This window comes from Antechinus flavipes, chromosome 4, assembly GCF_016432865.1.
Source record: "Antechinus flavipes isolate AdamAnt ecotype Samford, QLD, Australia chromosome 4, AdamAnt_v2, whole genome shotgun sequence".
Taxonomy (NCBI): domain Eukaryota; kingdom Metazoa; phylum Chordata; class Mammalia; order Dasyuromorphia; family Dasyuridae; genus Antechinus; species Antechinus flavipes.
The window spans coordinates 183,235,089-183,259,499 of NC_067401.1; the positions used below are offsets into that span (position 1 = coordinate 183,235,089).

Genomic DNA, 24,411 nt, shown 5'->3' on the forward strand with positions numbered 1-24,411 from the left:
TCACCTCCATTTGTATGGAGATTTTGCTAGCAAAACTTTTTTTTTTTTATCATTAACAGCAACTTAAAATATTGAAAGATACAAATTATATGAGTGATAGGAAGTTACTTAGTGTTCATCATTTTATAATCAGGATAGGATGTATAAGTATATGACAGAAGAAATGAATATTATTATACATTTGTTACCTTAGACCTAGAGATGTCAAGGAGATAATGACTTTGGAAATTTTTTTTTCATTGAAATTTAGAATAGAGATTTAGCGTTAGAAGAAACTTTTTTTTTTTTTTATAACTTTTTGTTGACAGAACCCATGCCAGGGTAATTTTTTTTTACAACATTATCCCTTGCACTTACTTCTGTTCTGACTTTTCCCCTCCCTCCCTTCACCCTCTTCCCCAGATGGCAAGCAGTCCTATACAAGTTAAATATGTCACAGTGTATTCTAGATACAATATATGTGTGCAGAACCGAACAGTTCTCTTGTTGCACAGGAAGAATTGGAGGTAAAAATAACCTGGGAAGAAAAAAAAAATGCAAGCAGTTTATATTCATTTCCCAGTGTTCTTTCTTTGAGTATAGCTGCTTCTGTCCATCCTTGATCAATTGAAACTAAGTTAGATCTCTTTGTCAAAGAAATCCACTTCCATCAGAATACATCTTCATACAGTATCGTTGTTGAGGTATATAATGATCTGCTGGTTCTGCTCATTTCACTTAGCATCTGTTCATGTAAGTCTCGCCAGTCCTCTCTGTATTCATCCTGCTGGTCATTTCTTACAGAATAGTAATATTCCATAACATTCATATACCACAATTTACTCAACCATTCTCCAATTGATGGGCATCCATTCATTTTCCAGTTTCTAGCCACTACAAATAGGACTGCCACAAACATTTTGGCACATACAGGTCATTTTCCCTTCTTTAGTATCTCTTTGGGGTATAAACCCAGTAGAAACATTGCTGGATCAAAGGGTATGCACAGTCTGATAACTTTTGGAGCATAGTTCCAAATTGCTCTCCAGAATGGCTGGATGTATTCACAATTCCACCAACAATGTATCAGTGTCCCTGTTTTCCCACACCCCCTCCAACATTCCTCATTATCTTTCCCTGTCATTCTAGCCAATCTGACAGGTTTGTAGTGGTATCTCAGAGTGGTTAGAAGAAACTTTAGAGGCTATTGAGTCTAATAGCTTCATTTTACAAATTTTACAGATAAGGAAACCGAGGCAAAGGGAAGTTAAAAGATTTGCCCAGGGTCATATAGCTCAGATACTTATCTGAGATGGAATTTTAAATCAGATCTTCCTAACTTCAAGTCCAGTATCCCATCCATTACAGTTTGATAGAGAGTGTCTTGAGAAAATAGTCCTGGAAATTATACAGCACTGACTGTTTTCCTACTTTACCTTCCATATATCTTGGGGTAAAATTGGAACCACTTTTTTGCTGGATGATTTCTATCACAGTATATGGAGATGGAGCACAGTTTCTCAAGAGTTGAAGTTCTCTAAAGCTTGTTTATGTGAATCATTGTAAACTCAGATCCATAGACCTGGGAATCCATATGCACAAATGCTTAATTTTTGTATGCTTAAAAAATTTTTAGAATAAGAAATATAGAACATTTCATAATGTCTCCTTGAATAGGTTAACAGGAATAAAACTGTGGTCAATAGATAATAATAAGCTGTACTTCATTGTGTGTTATGGGGAGAACATGAGGGGAGGACAAAAATGAGCGGAAAAGGAAGTGTGATGTGGTAGGAAAAGTGCTAACTATTGAATCAGAAGACATAGTTTCAAATCTTAAGGTTTGTTTGTTGTTGGGTTTTTGTTTGTTTGTTTGTTTTTGAGATTATATGACTTGGTGAGTAATTTTCTTTCTCTGAACATCAGCTTATTTAATTGTAGAATGACTGCATTAGACTAGATAATTTCTAGGGCTTCCAACTCTACAACTATGTTATTAAGAAAGAATCACAGAGATAAACCAGTAAAATAATAAGCTCTTCGTTGTGTGTACAATCTGTGCCTGAAGCCTGTTAAATTATGTTTAGCCACGCAGTGAAATCATTTTCAGATTATATTTTTCCCAGTGGGACACAACTAGAAATAGGGCAGTGATATTAATCAAAATTTAAGTGATAAAGCTTATATTATTTTAAAATAGAGTACCTCAAGGGCAAGGGAAAAAGTGCATACTACTTTGGAAACAATGGAGTTCTGGTTCAAATCCCATTTGATACTATCTGTCTGACCTTAGCTAAGTCTCATTACCTTCTTGTATTTCAGTTTTCTCATCTCTAAAACAAGAAATTAGGATTTAATATGGCCTATGAAGTCTAATGAGACTTCTAGATCTATAATCTCATTTTTCTAATACATTAAAATCTTCCTGGCCAGTCTGATGAAAGCTGTATTCTTTCTTTTTGTACTTTATCTTTTTTCTTTTTTGTTATAGGTCTTCGTTGACCTGTCCTCACTGCCAAAAACAGAGCAATACCTTTGATCCCTTCCTTTGTGTGTCACTACCCATTCCATCATGTCAGACCAGGTATGTAAACTTCAGATTCCAGCCAGTGAATCAATTTTAAACCTAACCCTTTATGGGAAGTCTTTTGGCCTTATGTCTCTTTCTCCATCCTTTTTCTTTTCATCCCAGTTCAGATGTTTCCTCCTTTATAATTCCCTTTGTTGGGAGTGCTTTGCTCCTTAAAATATCCTTAGAACACATTGTTTCATTGGTCCATTCAGGAACATTGGCATTCTGCTCACTACTTGTCTATTGATTGTCACAACTTTTCAGTTGAAAGAAATCCTCATCTCTACTGAAATGTAGGCTTTGAAACTTTTTTCAATTAACTCTCTCAATTCAATAATCAGTATTATCAAGATCTACAACATCTTCTAGAAATAATGCCCTAAAAAAGATATCACATTCTTCATAGGGGACTGGAAGATTAAAGTAGGAAATCAAAACATTATTGGATTGACAGGCCGTGGATTGGCCTTGGAATACAAAAAGTAGCAAGGCAGACACTAATAGAGTTTTGTTAAGATAATTTACTGGTCATAGCTGATACTCTTTTTCAGTACCCTAAAAGATAACTGTACATGTGATCATTACATGTTAATGGTCATTAACATGGACAATATAGAAATGGTCAGTATAGAAATCAAATTGATCATATAATTTGTAGACAAAGATAGAGAAGCTTTATAAAATTAATTAAAACAAGATCTGGAGTTGATTGGCTCAGATCATCAGCATCTTATTGCAAAATTCATATTTAAAATAGGGGAAACCAACAGATCACATGGATATGACCTAAATAACATCCTTTATGAAGGAGAAATGATGAGAGATTAAATCTGGTAGACAGAGAACTTGAAAAATTATGGATGGAGATTCGCAGTATTGTACCAGAGGGAGCAGCAATAACAATAACAAAAATTAAAAAAAATAATAACACCAAGAAAGCAAAATGGCTATTACAATAGGTTTTACAAATAGCTAAAGAAAGAAATGAAAGGGAAAGATAAACTCAATGAATGCAAAATTCCAAAGAATATCAGGGAGAAATATGGTTCTTATCTGAGCTATGCAAAGAAATAGAAGAAAACAATAGAATGGGAAAAACAAGAAATCTCTTAAAGAAAATTAAAAATATCAAGGGAATGTTTCATGCAAAAATGGGAATGATAAAAGAGATTAAGAAGAGGTGGCAAAACTATATAGAAGAACTATACAAAAATAATCATCACTCATAACTATGTGGGTGTGGTTACTGATCTTGAGCCAGACATCCTGGAGAATGAAATCATATGGACTATAGGAAGCATTGCAAACAATAAAACTATAATGGAGGTGATGAAATTCTAGCTCGGCTATTTAAAATGCTGAAAAATGATGTTTTTGAAGTGCTGCATTCAGTATGCTAGCAAATTTGGAAAATTTAACAGTGGCCATGGAATAGGAAAAGATCAGTTGTCCCCTAAATAAGTACCAAAGAATGTTCAAATTTCTAAACAATTGTACTCATTTTCCATACCAGCAAAGTTAGGGTTAAGATTCTGTAGGCTAGACTTCAGCAATATGGAAAGTGAGAATTACCAAAAGAGCAGGCTTATTTTTGAAGAGGCAGAGAAACTAGAGACCACATTACCAACATTCACTGTATTATGGAAAAAGCAAGGGAGTTTCAGAAAAACATCTCCTGCTTCATTGACTATATTAAGCCTTTGACTGTATGAACTGCAACAAAATGTGGCAAGAACTCAAATAGATGAGAGTACCAAGTCATCTTATTTGTCTTCTGAGGAATCTCTATGCAGGTCAGATAGCAATAATTAGATCCAAATATGGACCAATTGATCGGAAAAGATTGAAGGCAAATATCCATCAAAAGTCATTTTTCTCTAAACTTGAACAAAATCCTATCCCAAAGCTATTTCTTCATATAGGTATTTTTAGAAGCATGTATTAAAACAAAGTTATTTTTCTACTTATATTAGGTATCAAAATGTTCACCATAATTTCAAAATAAATACAAACTTTTTTCCTGTGAACAAAAATACTTTTCCATCATTAACAACTTTTTATGAAAAAAGACTTAAAGGACAGTGTAATTTACGAACTTCCCTTATACCACATTAGGGTACTGTATTTTTTAAAGCACATTAACAAATTGAAGATCATCTTGAGAAGGGTAAAAGGAGATAAAGGAGATTATGGCTAAAATTAATAGAAAGAATTATCAATATTTTACCTGGAGGAGAAAATACAAAAGAGCATTATGTGGATGGTGTAAGGGTTAAAAAACCTCTAAGAGCAAGGAATGCAGTTTAAGGCATATGGGAGGACCTCAGAGAGGAGAGGTACCGAGGCTCAGGTGAGTTCTATGTGGAGGTGGGGCACAGCCCCAAGAGGCGGTGTCTGATCCCAGGTACTACATCTCCCTCCTTAGTGTTCTCAAAACGTAGCACACTTCCCTCCCTCTTTTCAGGCCAATCTTGTTATGCCAAGTTCCTAGAGGAACTCCTTTTCCCCTGGATCTTCAGGGGGGTATAAATATGTGCTGTTTAAGAATAAAGTTCTTTTTTGCTTCACCCTTACCTCCTGGTGGTCTATCTCTGTAAAATCTGGATTGGTGCCCGAAGACGGGTAAGTTTGGCTTAACCATGCCACCAACGGGTGGGCAGTTAGAGTAGCCCAAAGGGGGATATGCTACAGATGGTAAATTAAATTTTTTAAAAGCATTTATTAAGCAACTGAATTGCAATTTTTGTACTTTTCAGTTTTTCTTATAATACAGTATTACATTTATAGAAAATGATTTATTCAGCTAATTGATGGATAACTACTTTGTTTCTAGTTCTTTGTCACAATAAAAAGTTGTTATGAATGTTTTCATAATGCATTTTTGTATGTGTACAGTTGTAGTTGTCTTTGATCTTTTTAGAGATACAAGCTCTGGTAAAGATTTTGTATGGAGGCCATTAGACTAATCCTATCACTTTATTGCTGAGGAAACTGAGAAACAGGAGTTCAGTTTGCTTAATTTGTAAATACCCCAGGTTTTTCAATGTGAGTCAGTTTTCCTATTGAACTGTTGATGGTACCTAAATTTAAACTACTGTGAAGCCATAAGTAAGATATTTATATGCATTTTAATATTAAGTTTTTAGAAATTTTTCTCCAAAGAAATGTTTTGAAATTTAGGTTTTATCTAAAATTTGCCCAATTTTGCCTATTAAGAATGATATGTAACAAGTTTTTCTAATAAAGGTCTCATTTCCAAAATATGTAACAGATTAACATTTATAAGAATAAGAACTATTTCTCAATTGATATAAAAGATTGAATGATATTAAAATGCAATTTGTTCAAGGGAAGAAATCCAGATGGTGTATAGCTATATGAATAAAAATTCTTCTTTTTCTGAAGTGCAGATTAAACCAAATCTGAGTTCATAAGATTGGCAAAGCCAATAAAAAGTGAAAAATGAAAATGACAGATTTTGGAAAGAATTCAGGAAAACATGCATATTGTCCTGTTGATGGAAATATGAATTTGTCTGACTTTTCTGGAAAACAATTTAAGTTCCTATCCTCCAAACCCAGACTACTTAACAGAGCATTCATGACCTATACACAAAGAGATGAAAGAAGAGAATGTCCTATGTGTACAAAAATAGAGCAATTCTTTTTGTGGTAGCGAAAAAATGGAAACTGAAAGTTTCTATAACTTAGGAAATGATTGAGTACATCAGGGCATAGAAATATAAAGAAAGCTATTGCACTGTAAGAAATGAAGAAAAAGAAATTTAGAGTTTCGGGTCTTACCTGAAATGATACAGAGAGAAGTGAGCAGAACCAGAACAATTTATACATAATATCAATATTAAAAAACAATTTTGAAAGTCCTAAGAATTCTGGTTCTGAAATAATTATCCAGAATGAGAAATAAATTTTTGGTTATAGTCAATATTGGTGGGAACTTAGTTTTACTTGACTATGATGCAATGATGCAATATTATGCAATGATTCTTTCCTGTCTTTAATTCTTTCTTGCTTGCTTGTTTTCTCTTTCTTTTTTCCCTTCTATTTCCCTTTCTTTTCTCACTTTTTTCTTTCTTTTAGTGAAGGGTGCAGGGAGAGTTGTGAGGGAGAAAAAAAATACTTGGTAATTGAAAGAAACAAACATTTTAATTTTGTTATTTTAAAATTTATGTTCCTGGTGTTCATAATAGGAGACCTACCATAAATGAGTCCTTGTAAAATTGGGAGTCACAAGTATGCTTAAAGTACTGAAGCAGACATTAATCTCTTAAATGCTGAACTAGATAATTCATGACACAAAAGTTCCATTCATTTTGGTCTTTCTAGAAATACATTCTTTTTCTGTTTTTCAGATCATTAAATGTCACACTGGTCTTCCAGTCCAAGAATCAGAGGTTCTTGCGGATTGGTTTGGCAGTGCCACTTTTCAGCACAGTGGCAACCTTGAGAAAGATGGTAGCAGAAGAAAGCAAAATCACAGCTAATGAGGTTGGTGAAATTAAATTTAATAGATGCCAATCTCTTCAGATAGTGGAAAAATAATTGGCTTAACAGTCTAGATTGATTAAGCTAAGTAATGGTGGCTATTTCACTCATAAATTGCTATTTCATTGCATATTCATCACTAGATTTACATGTACTTTTTGTCTTTGGACTTAGTAATTTGACTAGAAGGGATCAACTTTCATCTTAAGAAATGTATGACATCAAATGCTTTTCTGACTGACATTTTATTGGGAACCCCTTTTTACCATAGAAATCATATGTGGCTTTTGTATTAATGAAAGGTTAACAAAAGAGTGGATATAGAGGCTTTCAGGTTTAACAACTAAAATAAAAAAAAAAAAAAAAAACTTTTGAGAAACTACTTTGGATTGAAAAAAACACTAAGCTTGTAGTCATTAGAATTGGGCTGGAGTGCTATTTCTGTCACTTATTGGCAATATGACCTTGACCAAACCATTTGGTTTTCTGAGAATTGCCCTCCACAAATAAGATTACATTCTTTTTTGTTTGTTTGTTTTTTGTTAAAGCTTTTAATTTACAAAACATGCATGGGTAATTTTTCAGTACTGACCATTGCAAAACCTTTTGTTCCATATTATCCCCTCCTTCCCCCATCCCTTCCCCTAGCAGGCAGGCAATTCAATACATGTTAAATATGTTAAAATATGTTAAATCTAATATAGGTATACATATTTATACAGTAATCTTGCTGCACAAGAAAAATCAGATCAAGAAGGAAGGAAAAAAAAAACAAAAAGAAAACAAAATGTAAGCAAGCAACAAACAGAGAGAGTGAGAATGCTATGTTGTGATCCACACTCAGTTCCCACGGTTCTCTTTCTGGGTATAGATGGCTCTCTTCATCACTGAACAAGTGGCACTGGTTTGAATCATCTCATTGTTGAAAAGAGCCATGTCCAACAAGATTACATTCTAATGGAAAAAGACTACACATAAGAGAGAACTGAAAATGGGGAGAAAGGAAGATATCTAATTGGAAGTGTAGCAGCAAACTCCAGAGAGTCAAAATCACTGGTGGGAAGGAAGGAGTTCTGGCCAGCCTGGTTCTCTCTCCAAAATGGAGGCCCTAGGAGTACTTAGCATTGGAGAATGAGGCTAGTATGTGAGAAGAGATGTTACAAGATAAGAAGTCTGCTAAGTCTTGATTGCCAGGTCCAGAGAGGAAAGCCTTAATGTTTAGATCTGTCCAAAAATAGAATAGCCTAAAGGGAGGAATTATGTTGCCCCTCTACAGAAGTCTTCAGATGGATTAGATGACCATTTGTTTGGCATCTTTCTCTTGGGTGGGAATTGGACAACATGACTTCCAAGCTTCCTTCCAACTCAAAATCTGTGATTCAAAACATTCCAAGTGCAAAAGATTATGACCCATTATAGCATTTGACACTGTCAGCTATTAACTCCTTCTGAATACTTTCTCTTCCCCAGTATTTTCAGAGAAAGGAAGGAAAGAATTACTCAAAGTATGTTATATTGTGAATTTAAGAGTAGAAATGCTATCATTTTCTTTTCTATTTGAATTTACATTAATAAGTTTATTACATAATACATTATTACATCTGTTTCTAAGCCACTTGATACTTAGTTCTTTTGATTTTGAGATTCAAAATGTGGAATGACTTCTTGTGAAAGAAATGAATGCTTCAGGTAACTGAAACCTATGCATATAATTTAGTGATGGAGCTACTTTGGATTTCCCTCTGAAAACATTCATTCAAAGAATATTTTTATTAGTGCTTGGAAATAGTAACATTATTGTCTTTATATTAGCTATTGAATTTTCCAGAATTTAGGTTCTGTAGGATATAATGGGATCATATTTTCTTTACCATTCCTCTCCTTTTCAGTTTGATTCTGAAATAGCTTTCATGTTGTATTCCAGAGGTAGCTGGACATTTTTAGTAATAGAATTTGAGTTGCATTTTTGGCAAAGTATTTTTTTGTATTTGCACTGAAAATCTAGGATAAAAATAACCCACCAGAAGTGATTATTCTGCGTTCAATTTTATCACCTTACATAATTATAGAAACACAGAGTTGGAAGGGATCTCAGAAGTCCAACCCAAACTTGAACAAGAATCCCTTCTATATCACACCCAACAAGTATTTCAATAACCTTTGCTTGGACCTCTGAAATAAAATGAGGAGATTGAACTAGTTGACCTTTAAGGTTTCTCCTAACTTTGAAACCATGTTTTCCCTGGCTAACTTATGCCATTTTGGTATAGCTTTAATAGCTCTAATTGATTTTCTTCAAATCAGGTCTTATTTTAGTAGATGGAAATTTCCACCTATTATTCTGAACTCTGCCTTCTGAAGCCAAGCAAAGGAAATCAAATCCCTCATTCCCATGACAACTCCTCAGATATTTAAATCACAAATAAATCTACTTTTATTCATGTTAAATTTCTTCAAAAAACATGAACTCAAAGCTGTTTACCATCCTAAAAGGCTGTTTTACACCTGGATATTCTATGACTTATCAGTGTTCTTCCTAAAATATGGTATCAAGTTAGTGAAGTAGCATTTGTAAAGGACTTACTATGTGCCGGGCAATATGCTAAGTGCTGGGAATTCAAATATAAGCAGAAAAAAAGATAGTCCTTGTCCTCAAAAAGCCAACACTCTAATGAGAAAACAACACACTGAAGGAAAAGGAAAAGTGAGGGGCAGAAAAAGTCCAAAGCATAGCTTGAAAAGGAATGAAACAAAAAAAAAAAAAAGAAAAAAAAGAAAAAGAAAAAAGAAAAGGAATGAAACATGTGGACCCTACTTCAGTGGAGGTTCTGAGAGTGGAATGTACTTCCACTGTGTGAATTCCAGGATTAGAAGCAACTTCCAGGATGAAGAAACTTGTGGAGCTGGGATTAAAAAGGGCATTTAGTCAATAGACATTTGTTAAATGTGTTAGTACTTTGTTTTAAGTGCTGGAGACACAAAGAAAGACAAAAATACTGTCTATCCAAAACAAAAGTTTTTTGAAATGTGGTCCATTTTCCAAACTCCTTATTTAATTACCTCCTTTTGTCCTAGGAGTATATTCTAATTTTATAATATTGCATTAATGTATTTGTTTTTACTTATATTGATCTTTGTGTAAGTGTTCTCCATTATATTTCCTACTTTGGTTTCTAGATTCCCAGACTTCCTTACTTAAGTGTATTATCTTAATATGCACTTCCATCTTTACCTTTTTCTTATATTGCTCCTGCTTCTTTTGAATAAAATATATTCTTCAAATCAATTAACATGTATTTTTTAAGTATCTACTAAATATGTTAGGTCCTGGAAGTATAAATGCAAAAGTAAGACAGTTTTTGTCCTCAAGGGACTCAGAATATGTTTGTGCAATAAAATCTATTCACAAATGATCAAATGCAGGAGACAAAATACAAATTGACTTCAATAAAGGAAGCATAACTGGGGAAAAATAAGAGAAGTTTCTTGAAGAAGTTGGCATTGATTTGTACATTGAAAGTAGATAAGGATTCCAAGATGCAAAGTAAAGAAGGGAGAGCCTTTGCAAAGACATGGAAACTGTCTTTGATGGAATGTTGTATGTAGGAAACAGCAAGTTAGATTAATCTGATTGTAACACAGAGATGAAAAGAAGTAATATGATTAACCTGGACATATGGCCTATGGCTATGAAGCTCTTTCAGTGTTGAATAGAGTACTTCATGTTTTATCTTAGAGGAAGTGGAAAGCTAGTAAATTTTCTTTAGCAGGGAATAATGTAGGAACATCCATTTGATGGTTGTGGGGATAGTGGTTTGGAAAGAAAAGAACCTAGATACAGGGAGATATATGGGTAGGCTTCTTCTTCAGGGATTTCTCTGAGAAGTAAGAAAGGTCTAATGTAGGTAATTGTAGTATAAGAAAGAAATAATTGTGAGATGTGGTGAAAAGGTTAGCTCGATAGATTTAGCAGTTTATTGGAGGGGAAGAAAGGAATAAAGAAGAAGCAGATGTCTCTAAGATTATGAACCTGAGAACTAGAAAAATGATGGTGCCTTTGACAAATAGGGAATAAAGGAAGAGAGATAGATTTATAGGGAACGATGATGAATTTCACTTAAGACCTATTGAGTATGAGACATCTAAGGGATGAGGGTTTCCAGCAAATAGTTGGAGAATGGGATTGGGGTGCCATAGGGAAATAAGGGCTTTATGTATAGATTTTGGATCATCCCAAATAAGATTTATACTAGGAATGGAGGGCTGGTTTAGTATCAGGAAAACCATCAGCATGATTGACTGTATCAGTAATCAAACTAACAGAAATCATATGATTATCTCAATAGATGCAGAAAAAGCATTTGACAAAGTATAACACCCATTCCTATTAAAAAGCATTAGAGAGCTTAGGAATAAGCATGGTTTTCTTTTTATTATAAGTAGCATCTATCTAAAACCATCATCAAGCATTATATGTAATGGGAATAAGTTTAGAAGCATTCCCAATAAAATTGGGGTAAAACAAGGTTGCCCATTATTACCACTATTATTCAATATTATACTAGAAATGTTAGCTCTAGCAATAAGAGAAGGAAAAGAAATTAAAGAAATTAGAGGTAATGATGAAACAGACTATCACTCTTTGAGGTGATTTGATGGTATGTTTAGAGAATCCTATAGAATCAACTAAAAAACTACAAGAAAAAACTGACAACTTTAGCAGAGTTGCAGGACATAAAGTAAACCCACATAAATCATCAGCATTTCTGGGTTACCAACAAAATCCAGCAGCAACATATAGAAAGAGAAATCCCTTTTAAAATAACTGCAGATAATATTAAGTATTTGGGATTCTGCGTGCCAAGACAAAGACAGGAATTATATGATCACAATAACAAAACACTTTTCACACAAAGAAAGTTAGATCTAAACAATTGGAAGAATATCAAGTGCTCATGGGTAGGCTAAACTAATATAATAAAAAAAGACTTCTATCTAAATTAATCTATGAATTCAGTGCCATATCAATCAGACTGTCAAGAAATTACATTATAGAACTAGAAAAATAATAAAATTCATCTGGAAGAACAAAAAGTCAAGAATTTCAAGGGAATTAATAAAAAAATTGCAAAGGAAAATATACCAAATCTAAAACTATATTATAAAATGTCTGTCATCAAAATCATTTGACATTGCCTAAGAAATAAAGTAGTGGATCAGTGGAATAGGTTAAGTTCAAAAGATACAATAGTCAATGATTATAGTAATCTAGTGTTTGAGAAACTCAAAGACTCCAGTTTCTGGGATAAGTATTCATTATTTGACAAAAATTGCTGGGAAAATTGGAAAATAGTATGGCAGAAACTAGACACTGAGCAACATTTAATATCCTATGCTGAGATAAAGTCTAAATGAGTTCATGATTTAGACATAAAGGGTATATTATAAGCAAGTTAGGAGAACAAAGGACAATCTATCTCTCAGATCTGTGGAGAAGGGAGGAATTTATGGTCAAAGAAGAACTAGAGAATATTATGAAATACAAAATGGATAATTTTGATGACATTAAATTAAAAAGATTTTTTACAAGCAAAACCAATACAGCCAGTATAGAAGGGAAGCAGCAAGCTGGGAAGTTTTTTTACATCCAGTGTTTTTGATAAAGGTTTCATTTCTTTTTTTTTTTTTAATAACTTTTTTATTGATAGAACCCATGCCAGGGTAATTTTTTACAGCATTATCCCTTGCATTCACTTCTGTTCTGATTTTTCCCCTCCCTCCTTCCACCCCCTCCCCCAGATAGCAAGCAGTCCTTTACATGTTGAATAGGTTACAGTATATCCTAGATACAATATATGTGTGCAGAACCGAACAGTTTTCTTGTTGCACAGGGAGAATTGAATTCAGAAGATATAAATAACCCGGAAAGAAAAACAAAAATGCAAGCAGTTTATATTCATTTCCCAGTGTTCTTTCTTTGGGTGTAGCTGCTTCTGTCCATCTTTGATCAATTGAAACTGAATTAGCTCTCTTTATCGAAGAGATCCACTTCCATCAGAATACATCCTCAGACAGTATCATTGTTGAGGTATAAAGGCTTCATTTCTAAAATATATAGTGAATTTACTCAGATTTGTAAGAATACTAGCAATTTCCCAATTGATAAATCATATGAAAAAAAAATGCTCTAAGTAACTTGATTATAGAAATGCAAATTAAGACAACTCTGAGATATCACTTCACACTTCTTAGATTGGCTAAGATGATAGGAAAAGATAATGATAAATGTTGGAGGAGATATGGGAAAACTGGGACATTAATGCATTGATGATAGGATTGTGAAATGGTCCAACTATTTTGGAGAGCAATTTGGAGCTATACCCAAAGGACTATCAAACTGTGCATATTTTTTGATCCAGCTGTGTCTCTACTGGGTCTATATTGCAGAGAAGTCATAAAAGAGGAGAAAGGAGCCATATGTTCAAAAATGTTTATAAGCAGCCCTTTTTGTAGTGACAAGGAACTAGAAATTGAATGGATTCCCATCAGTTGACTAAATTATGGTATCTGAATGTAATGGAATACTGTTGTTCTGTAAGAAATGATGGGCAAGCTGATTTCAGAAAAACCTGGAAGGACTTACATGAACTGATGCTGAGTGAAGTGAATAAAAATCAAAAGAACATTGTACATGTAACAACAAGATTGTGTGATGATCAACTGTGATGAACTTGACTCTTTCTTTTTTTTTTTTATTTTAATTTTAATTTTATTTATTTTTTTTAACTTGGCTCTTTCAACAATGAGGCAATTCAAGGCAATTCTAACAGACTTGTGATGAAAAGTGCCATCCACATCCTGAGAGGGAACTATGGAGATTGAATATGGATAAAAGTATATTATTTTCATCTTTTGTTATTGTTTTCATTCTTTTTTTTTTGCTTGTTTTGCTTTTAGTTCCATGTTTTGATCTGATTTTTCTTGTTCAGCATGATGAATATGGAAATATGTTTAGAAGAACTAGGGAGAAATATTTGGAATATAAAGTTTTACAAAGGTGAATGTTGAAAACTGTGTTTGCATTTATTTGAAAAAATAAAATACTATAATAATTTTTAAATGAAATTACTAATAATCTCAAAAAAAAATTGGGAGTCATTTTCATAGTTCTGATAGGTGAATCCATAGAATCTTGTTAGATCAATAAGTCAAATTAACAATTATTTATTAACCTCCAGGCACTATGCTAGACTTTAGAAATATAAGTACATTCAGTAAAATATCTCTATTTGTAAATAGCTTGTCTTCTGATGGGAGAAAATGTGGAGAGAGAGCAGGAACAGAACACAGATGATGAATCTGAAAAGAAGCATAAGAAAAATAAGTTAATTAGGTTACAATAGAACCACAACAGGACAATGTCATGAAAACTTAAGAAAGAGACTATCTAGAAAGGTAGTGGGTGGCTAATTGTGTCTAAAGGAGGAGAGTTTGAGAAAGACAAAAATTGCCAAAAGGATATTGGCTTTTACAGTAAAAGAAGTCTTAATTCAGGGGTGGGGAAGGAAATCAGATTACAAGGGATAGAGGAGTGAGTGGGAAGTGAGAAAGTAGAGACAACCTGTCAACAATTTTTCCTTAGAATTTAGCCTGAAAGGGAAGAGAGAGAGAGAGATGTAATTAGTTGATGGTATAGAATTAAGTAAAGAATTCTTGTTTTATTTTGTTTTGATTTTTTTTTTTTATTTTGTTTTGATTTTATTTTAAGGATGAAAGTTACTTGAACATGTTATAAGGCAGCCCGAAAAGAGCCAGTAGACCAAAAATTGAAAATTAGGAGACATAGTATAATAATTGCAAAGCAAAACTGCAATTATCTTTAAAGAATTTAGATGCTACACCACTTGGTGCATATATGTTTAATATAGATAGTGCTTCATTATCCATGCTACCCTTTAGCAAGATATAGTGCCCTTCCTTATCTCTTTTGATTACATCAATTTTTGCTTTAGTTTGATCTGAGATCAGGATGGCTACCCCTGCTTTTTTGACTTCACCTGAAGCATAGTAGGTTTTGCTCCAACCTTTTACCTTTAACCTGCATGTATCTCCCTGCTTCAGGTGTGTTTCCTGTAAACAACATATTGTAGGATTCTGGCTTTTAATCCATTCTGGTAACTGCTTCCTCTTTATGGAGGAGTTTACCCCATTCACATTTATGGTTAAAATGACCAATTCTGTATTACTTGCCATCTTGTTAACCCCGGTTTATAATTTTCTCCCTTCTTACCCCCTTAACCCCTTCCCAGTATTAAGCTTGTGAGCACCACTTGCTTCTCACAGCCCTCCCTTTTTAATATTCCTCCCCCCGCCTTAGAGTTCCTCCCCCTATCTTACCCCTTTCCCTCCCAGTTTTGGTATTCCCTTCCACTTAGCTTATTCCTTCCCTTTTCACTTTTCCCTTCTCACTTTTCAATGCGGTGGGAGAAATTTCACCATAGATTGAATATGTCTAAATTTTTTCTCTTAAAGCCAATTCTGAAAGCAGTAAAATACTCACTATATTCATCCCCCTCCACTCTTTCTCTCAGATATAATAGGTTTCCTTTGCTTCTTCATGAGATGTAGTACCCCCACTTTCTCCTTTTTCTGGTAGAATGTCCTTTCCACATCTAGTTTCTAGAACAAGGTATACATGTATTCTTTATACATCTTTATAGCTGAAATATAGTTCCCAAGATTAATCTTTACCTTTTTAGATTTCTTTTGAGTTCTGTATTTGTAGATCAAACTTTTTGTTAAGTTCTGGCTTTTTCATCAAAAATAGGTGAAATTCGCTTACTTCGTTGAATGTCCATCTTCTTTCCTGGAAAAAGATGCTCATTCTAGCAGGGTAAGTTATTTTTGGTTGCATACCGAGTTCCTTAGCCTTTTGGAATATCATATTCCAGGCCCTTCGATCCTTTAATGTGGATGCTGCCAGATCTAGGTGATCCTTATTGTGGCTCCTCGATACTTGAATTGGGTTTTTCTAGCCGCTTGCAGTATTTTTTCCTTCGTCTGAGGGTTTTGGCATTTGGCCACTATATTTCTTGGTGTTTTGATTTTTGATTTTGATTTGTTTTGATTTTAGGATCCCTTTCAGTAGGGGATCGATGAATTCTTTCAATGTCTATTTTACCCTCTGTTTCTATGACTTCTGGGAAGTTCTCTTTGATAATTTCCTGGAAAATAGTGTCCAGGCTCTTTTTTTCATCATGCTTTTCTGGGAGTCCAATGATTTTCAGATTGTCTCTCCTGGATCTGTTTTCCAGGTCTGTTGTCTTCCCCAGAAGGTATTTCACATTCTTTTCCATTGTTTGATTTTTTTGGATTTGCTTGACTGATTCTTCTTGTCTCCTCGAGTCATTCAATTCCATTTGTTCGACCCTGATTTTCAGTGAAGTATTTTCTTCACTCACTTTTTAAAAATCTTTTTCTAATTGTCCAATTGAGTTCTTTTGTTCTATGGAATTTTTTTCCATTTCTCCAATTTTGTTTTTTAGAGAACTATTTTCTGTTTCCAGTTCACTAATCCTATTTTTCAAGGATTTGATTTCTTTATCCACTCTCTCTTTAACTGAGTGGGATGACTTCTCCAGACTCTTTTGCCAAGTCTCCCTCTCCTTTTCCCATTTTTCTTCTAGCTCCCTTGTGAGAGTCTTTTTAATTTCTTCTATGAGGTTCATCTGTGCTGAGGAACGGATGATCTCCTCCTTTGGGGATTCACCTGGAGACTGTCTGTTTTTAGACTCCTCAGGATTTAGAGTCTGCTCTCTTTCTGTATAGAAGCTGTCAAGGGTTAAAGTCCTCTTCAGTTTCTTGCTCATTCTGTCTAATAATCAAAGATAAACTAGCAAAGAAACAAAAGAAAAAACCCCTTAATGGAGGCTGCTTTCTTTGGGAGGGGGGAGGGGCTGGGTGGTGTTACCGAGCTTCCTCTACAGACTTTGGGGGCAGCAGTGAGGCCCTAACAGGACAGCGATGGCTGTGCTGCACCTGGGCTCTGAGATCCGAGAGTGAGCTGAGACACTGTGGGGGAGGGGTGGCGAGAGACTCCAGCTGTTTGGGGTTGTATTCTTCACCCCTGGTGTTTTTAGTTTCTCTGCTGGGCTGCTGACTTGCTGCCGGAGCAAAGTATCCAATCCTGTAGCAAAGCTCTCCCCACAGAGACTGCTGCGATCACACCCCACCCCCTCTCCGCTCTGCTCGGCTCTGAGCTGCCTTCCCTGCTCTCGCTGCCGCTGCCTGTCTGCCCGCCTGCCCGCAGCCTGCTTCCGATCTAAACCCGTCCCTGCCCTCGATCAAAAACAGACCTTTCCTGACGAGTCTCAAGGATGGTTTCTCTTGGTAACTAATTGTAGGTTTTTTTTTCAGTCGAGCATTAATTCAGAGGCTTGTAATGAAATGGATAATGAGAGAAAAATGCGGAGGTTACACAGCTGTGTGGCTCCTCTCTGCCATCTTGTCCGGAAGTCTGCAATTATCTTTGATAGCTGCTTATGGGTCTTATTCTATCAAGTTTCATTTACCTACAAAGTTGAATATGTCTTTGTACTCTTCTTTTTCTTGCTTCTTACTGGGCTCCAGTTTATACCTTTTCATTTTTAAATAAATTTTTAAAATTAACAACCTCCTATTCATTCCTCAGTTAAAAAGAAAAAGAAAACCCTTGCAACAAATACATGTAATACAGCAAAATGTGTGTGTGTGTGTGTGTGTTTGTGTATGAATGTTATTCTGCATTTAGCATCTAATACTTCTCTATCATTAGATTGGTAGTATGTTTCATGATTGCTCCCCTGGAATCACTGGTTGATCATTCCATTGAACAGAATTCTTCAAGTTTTCAGTATTGTTTTTACAATGTTGTTATTGAAAAAAGTGTTCTTATTTCACTTTATATTAGATAAAACAGTCTTTGCAGGTTTCACCAAAACTCATTCTTTCATAATTTTGTGGTATGTGCGTAGGCATATGTATATACTATTTCATTATGTTGATGTACCATAATTTGTCCAGTTCCCAAATTGATGGACAACTCTTTAGTTTCCAGTTCTTTGCTATTGCTAAAGAGTTGCTTTAAATATGCTTGTATATATGTCTTGTCATTTCTCTTTAATTTCTTTGGAATATGGACCACTAATAGTATTTCTGGGTCAAAAGTTATGCAAAGTCTAGTAACTTTTTTGACATAAGAATTGGATTAATTTTGGATTAACTTATAGCTTCACCAACAATGCATTTCCTTTTTTGTCAGTTTTGCCAGTCTGATAGGTGTAAGCTCAGAGTGGTTTTAATTTGCATTTTTCCAATTATTACTATTTTGCATCACTTTTTCATAGTTTGAATTTCTTCCTTAGAAAACTTCCTGTGTCATGATTGTTTATGAATTGAGAAATTCTTTTGTTCTTATAGATTTGGATCATTTCCATAAACACACACACACACACACACACACACACACACACACACACACACACACACATTCCTTTTAAAAGACTTGCTGCAGAGAAAATTTTTTCCAGTTATCCATTTTCCATTATAATTTTTAATTCATTGGTTATTTTGCAAGACAAATTTAAATTACATGTAATAAAAATCTATGTTACTTTTTCTCATTCTCTGTCCCTTATTTGGTCATGATCTTTTTTCTTTCTTATCCCTTTGAAATAGTCTTGTCTTAGAACTCACAGTTATCCAAAATTTTGTTATCTCTGTTATTTCTGAAATTTCCCTCTCAATCTCCTGACATTTTATTTGTCCATCTTCTCCATGTTTTGTTTTGTTTTTTTCCTGGTGTATGGTTTCATTTTCATTTTATCCTGTGACCATCTTCTTCTATTCATGTTAATTTTCTGTAGTTTCTTTCCAGTGCTTACTTAAAAAGATTGGAACCGTTTTCAGTTTTATTTAGATATTTTTAATTTACCTGAATGCAGAAGCATTCCATTAAGACAATTGCCATTGTTTTTCTTTTGTTACAAATCTTTGTTGTTGTTGTTGTTTTTATAAATTCCACAGATGAGATATAAATGAGAAGGTATTATATTTTATACAATTGCATTTTTTCTGAGGTCAAAACAGTGTCTATCCTTGGAACACCATGGAACATTTCAGCTCTTTCTTAGCAAAATCCACTAGCATTTCTACATCAGGCATGGACTGTTTCTTTTCCAAGTTTTGTATTTCTTCTAACATCTTGCATATTATTTTCCATACAATAAGCGCTTAATAAATGTTTGAATCAGACCACTGATATTATCTAGTCCTGTTTTCATTCTCCTTTGTGTATAATGAAACATCTATCACTGTCATTTAATACATTAATACATTTAATACATAAATGTCAAACATGCAACTGTATAGTCCATAGCACTCTCAAGTGCAAGCTTGTTCAGGTGCCAAAATGTGATGTTCTTTTTCTCTAAAATATATAATGGTTCTCTGGGAGCAGGTTTCTTGGGGAGGTTTTCTGGAGGCAGCCTTAGTTTCAGTTCAAAGTAATAATCACCTCAAATACAGCCAGCTGATAAAATCCAAAGTTTTATTTTCTCCTTCCAAGTCTTATCTGTTTCCTTGGGCCTGGTTAGCTTTCTTAGAGGCCTCTCTCCCTCCTTGATTCCAAGAGCTCTTGCAGCTTGTCTTTTGTCACCTCCAGCTCCTTCTGAATCTTGGTTCTCCTCCTCCAAATCCTTCCTTATGCCCGACTACAGTCTCTAGCTTGTCGATCTTCCGAACTGACTGACTTCACTAATTCAGCTCCTTTTTTATGCTCTTTTAGAGGTGTGAACTCAGAGATTGACTCTTCCTCTGAGAGTGGGATTATGGGAGGTGTGAATTCACAAAGTTACAAAGTTAACTTTGTGTAACTCCCATACTTGTGAACACTTGTGAATCTTCCAAACTTGTGAACTAATGTGTGTGAGCTAATGTGTGAACTCTCAAAGGTGCAAACCCAAACACACAAGCATTGCTTCTATCAATTCCATTGAGTTATCACCTTGTTTCAAGTTTTGGCCCATAACATCTCCTTGTAGGATCAGATCAATCATACTGAACCATGCTAAATTAGATAATTATGGTCTCTCTCAACTCTAATGACTTAACACTTTGTAAGGATTCTAATACAGGCCAAACTAGATTAAAATGGAATTGAAATGTTTTTAAAAATAATAAATAAAAATACGATAAAACAGATAATTTACATTTAAAAACTAAGGTAGTATGTGACCACAGGGATCCTCATATAGGACTCAGACTTCTATTTGACTTTGATGCTGCTGGTTTAAATTTATTTATGATTGATTTTTTCTTCTTAAGTTCAAAGCCAAGCAGTATAAATCAGTTTATTTAAAAAAAAAACAAACAAACAAACTTCTAAACAGTAACAAATGAGGGAATACTGAATTATATCCCTATTGGAAATACTTTTGTTAAAGATTGAGTTTTTTTGTTCCACTTTGTAAAATTTGATGCTTCAAATTCCTGTGAACATTTAGTCCACTCACAAACAATTCATTCTGTTTGGCAAGATGTGTTTGTTGCTGCTGGATATATTGTTGCTACATATTCTTTTTCAATACAACAGTGAATCCATGATCTCATTACTTTGAGTTCTCCCTTCATCCCTGAAAATTGCAACCCTTTCACACAAATGCTTTGTGACCATGTTTATCCATATAGCACTTTAATCAATTGTCTATGTAATCTGCTGGGAGGCATCCTTTATGTTTCATGGGAACTAGGGTATCACTTTATCATTCTCTGCATATAACTAGATCAATGCTTTCTTGATTGATCATATGTAGTGATGATAGGCATTTATGCACATAACTTAGCAAAAGTCTTCCTATAACAATTGTAATTAGATCACCCACTAAAAGTGATAAAGTGGATAATGTTCAGACTAGAGAAATAGCTTAGTATCTTAATATCTGAGAGTCAGAAGAAGTTACACACTTTAGTTCCTTATTTTCCAAAATATTATCTCCCTGAGGTTCACAAGAATTACCCAAAGAGACAAGCTTACAAAGTGATAGAAGAACAGAACTCGTATTATTTGACCTCCTAAATGTAGTGTTGCTTTTTTAGTAAAAATACTCTTCATTCCAGCATGAAACCAAGATTCAGAGCCAAATCTTCTCTGCCCTAAATTGTTTTACTTTAATATTCCCTTTCTGAATCAGAGCGATTGTATCAGATGAGTCATACCCAGGTTAGAATGAACCCGGAATAGTTGAAATAGTTTTAAAAAAAATTTTTTTTTTACTGTGTCTTTTCTAGGTATTTATGCTATTTGCTTTTTTAGATTGATTACTTTATATAGTACTGTTTTAAAATAACTTACTTTTTTGGGTCTTTTTTCCTACATATTTCTGTGACGATCATCTCAGATCTGGAGGCAGCCTTTCTATAAAATAGGAAAGGTAAACATCTTTATGTAGCTGCTCAGTGAGAGACTCAGAGAGAATAAGGACTCCTATTATACCCCCCTGATTTTGAAAGAAGAGAATTACTGTACTTAGGTCTTATGTTTTCATTTCTTACTTTATTTGCTATTGGCTACAGCTTTAAAAATGAAAAGAAGCAACTTTCTCCATTTCAGTTGGTTTTGGTGGAGTTGTCCCCCAATGGCTTCCAGCGTTCTTTCTTTGATGAAGAAGACTTGAATACCATTTCAGAAGAAGATAATGTGTATGCTTTCCAAGCATCCTGGTCACCCATCTGGGGAGTCCCTGCCACATTTTCAGGTACTATGTAGCATCCCATTTAGATTTTGAATTGGATGTTGAAGTAGTATGTTTCATAGGACATAAATGTTTTGATGTTTGTACTTTGGACTGTCAGATTGTCCTGATTTTTTTTTTTTATGGAGATATTTAATAAATTATTTCTAACATTCTAAGATTCAAATAGATTTTCAATAAATGTTAAGTAGAAGGTTGTTAAATTGCTTATCAGTTGATTTTTATTTTACAAAGTATAAATATGTGCTCTTAATGTTCTTGGGCTGATAGAAAAAAATTATTGGTTTTTCTCTCTTCATGCAGATGTGTTTCTTGCTCTTTATAAGTTCTTTGGATGTTGTTTGTTTGTTGTTGATAATATTGGTCCTTTATTTTCCAAAAGGACCAATGATCACCAGTCATTAACTTGCAAACATTGTCTTAACTTGCAAATAAAATGAATTTGAGTGAGGAAAAGTCCTGCAAAGTTATCAGCCTCACTCTGTCCTGCAGAATCCAGTTTCTTTAGTTCTCTCATTTTCATCATACTTCAGCCCCAGTACCAAGCTTCTTCACCTCAAATCCTATTGCAGGATTCCTGTCTTGCTTCACTTAATTCTTTCTTTCTTTTTTTTTTTTTTTTTTAAACTGCCACAATTGGAGTTAAGTGACTTACCCAGGGTCACACAGCTAGCAGTGTTAAGTGTCTGAGGCCAAATTTGGACTCAGGTCCTCCTGATTTCAGGGCTGGTGTTCTATCCACTGGGCCACCTACTTGCCCCTTGCTTATCTTTTCAATGGGTAGGAAGGAGCAAGAGAGAGGAAAAGTTGGAATTCAAATTTTAAAAATATATTAAAATAATTAATAATTAGGAAATTATTATAAACAAGAATTAAATTAAATTGTTAATTAATTAGGAAAAACAAGAAACTCACTCCCCTTTGACATAAACTTTCCTTTCTCACATTATCTTATGTTTTCAGAAATCTGTCTTTGTCCAGGAGACACTGCTGTCCTGACCACCCTCTCCCATAGAAATGGCAGTTCTTTCATGACCTCTCTCATGACCTTCGTTCATTCTTTCATGAAATAGGTATAGTCCTTGATTCTCTTCACCATTACTTTCCTTTGTTATCACAACTTAGCATCTTCTCCTTTGAGAGTAACTTCATTTATATCCCCTACTATAAATCCTTATTGCAATAATTTAAGGATCTCTAAGTCCCTCTTCCTCCATGTTCATGAAAAATTCAGTTCCTATCAGTCACCTCAATCACTCACAGGAATGAACATGCCTTAGATCACAATGTCATTTGTAATTGTGCTGCTTACATGATCCTAAAGTTATACTTTTATCATAATTTTCCATCCTCCCATCTTCATCTCATATTTTCTAAACTTATTTTCTGTCTTTGTCATGACGTTTAATCCCTGTACACTTCCCTCCTTTTTTCTCCTTTGATATAATTTTCTTCCTTGTCACTCCATACGTTATATTACAATTTGGTTGGCTATCTCTCAATGATGCTGGGAAATTGATTTATGGGAGAAGAGCTAAGGTTGCAAAATGGCAGAAGCAGAAAAACAGACTATCCCTTTCCCCCCAAATGAATCATGATGGGGAAATCTAGAAAAAGTCATATTAAGTCATTTGTCCAGCCCAGGTTGGCAAAGTATGACAAAGAGGTCTGAAGACAATAGGGACAGAGTCTGGCCCTGAGCATATTTTCTGCATAAGACTTTAGTAGCTAAGGAAATTCCAGCGTCATACCAAGGAATTACATTGAGGGTATGCCAATAAGTGCAAACTGGCAGTTTTGGTGCCCACTACCCAGTTCCAGGTCAAAGATTGAGAGTGGACTGAGAATGGGTGGTGATTCAGAGTGTTGTGACAACAGAACAAATTCAGAAGCAAACAATAGTGGTATTGCTCAGACCCACAAATACAGCCAGGTCTCAGTTCAAGTTGTTAACTCAATCTGAAGTTTGCAAAACAGAAATTCCAGACAAAAGAAAACCCTACAATTCTGTCACATTGAAGCAGCAGTTTCCCCAAATGATAAGGCATAAATTTGGTAGCAGTTTGCTCTTATACAGACCTAAACACAAGTCAAGAACTTGCTGGACTGAGACCAGGGACAAGTAATTAGACTTTGCCCTGGATTAAACTCCTTTGGAAGCAATAAAAGAAAGGTCCCAAGTCTGCACCTGAGACACTAGAATAATATTACACTGAGTACTCCAAGAAAGCAATAGAAAGTCCAGTCCAGAATTCCCCTCCAAAAGTGTGGTAGAACCCAGCCCTTAAATCAAATCCAAAGTTAGCAAATAGGTTGCAAGAATGGACAAACAAAAACAGAACCACATAACAATGCATTATTATGGTACTCAAGGCACAAGTGTATAAGAATAGAATGAATCTAAAACATCTACAAACAATGTCTCAGAGAAGTATACAGTATAAGCACAAATTCAAGTAGGATTCCTGGAAGTAGTGACGTGAGAATTACCAAAAATTTTTAAAAATGTTTTTAATAAATGAAATGACAAAGCTTGATGAAAAAGAAATGAGAACTATACAAGGAA

General features: G+C 34.5%; 1 protein-coding gene across 1 annotated transcript in view; it reads left to right on the forward strand.

Annotated features, from left to right (window-relative positions):
- USP43 (ubiquitin specific peptidase 43) overlaps nucleotides 1-24,411 on the forward strand; it is a 115,696-nt gene that overhangs the window by 33,060 nt on the left and 58,225 nt on the right. The window contains exons 4-6 of the mRNA XM_051995700.1: nucleotides 2,471-2,563; nucleotides 6,924-7,059; nucleotides 21,704-21,848. Coding sequence (XP_051851660.1) covers nucleotides 2,471-2,563; nucleotides 6,924-7,059; nucleotides 21,704-21,848 — 374 coding nt within the window. The remainder of the gene's footprint in view (nucleotides 1-2,470; nucleotides 2,564-6,923; nucleotides 7,060-21,703; nucleotides 21,849-24,411) is intronic.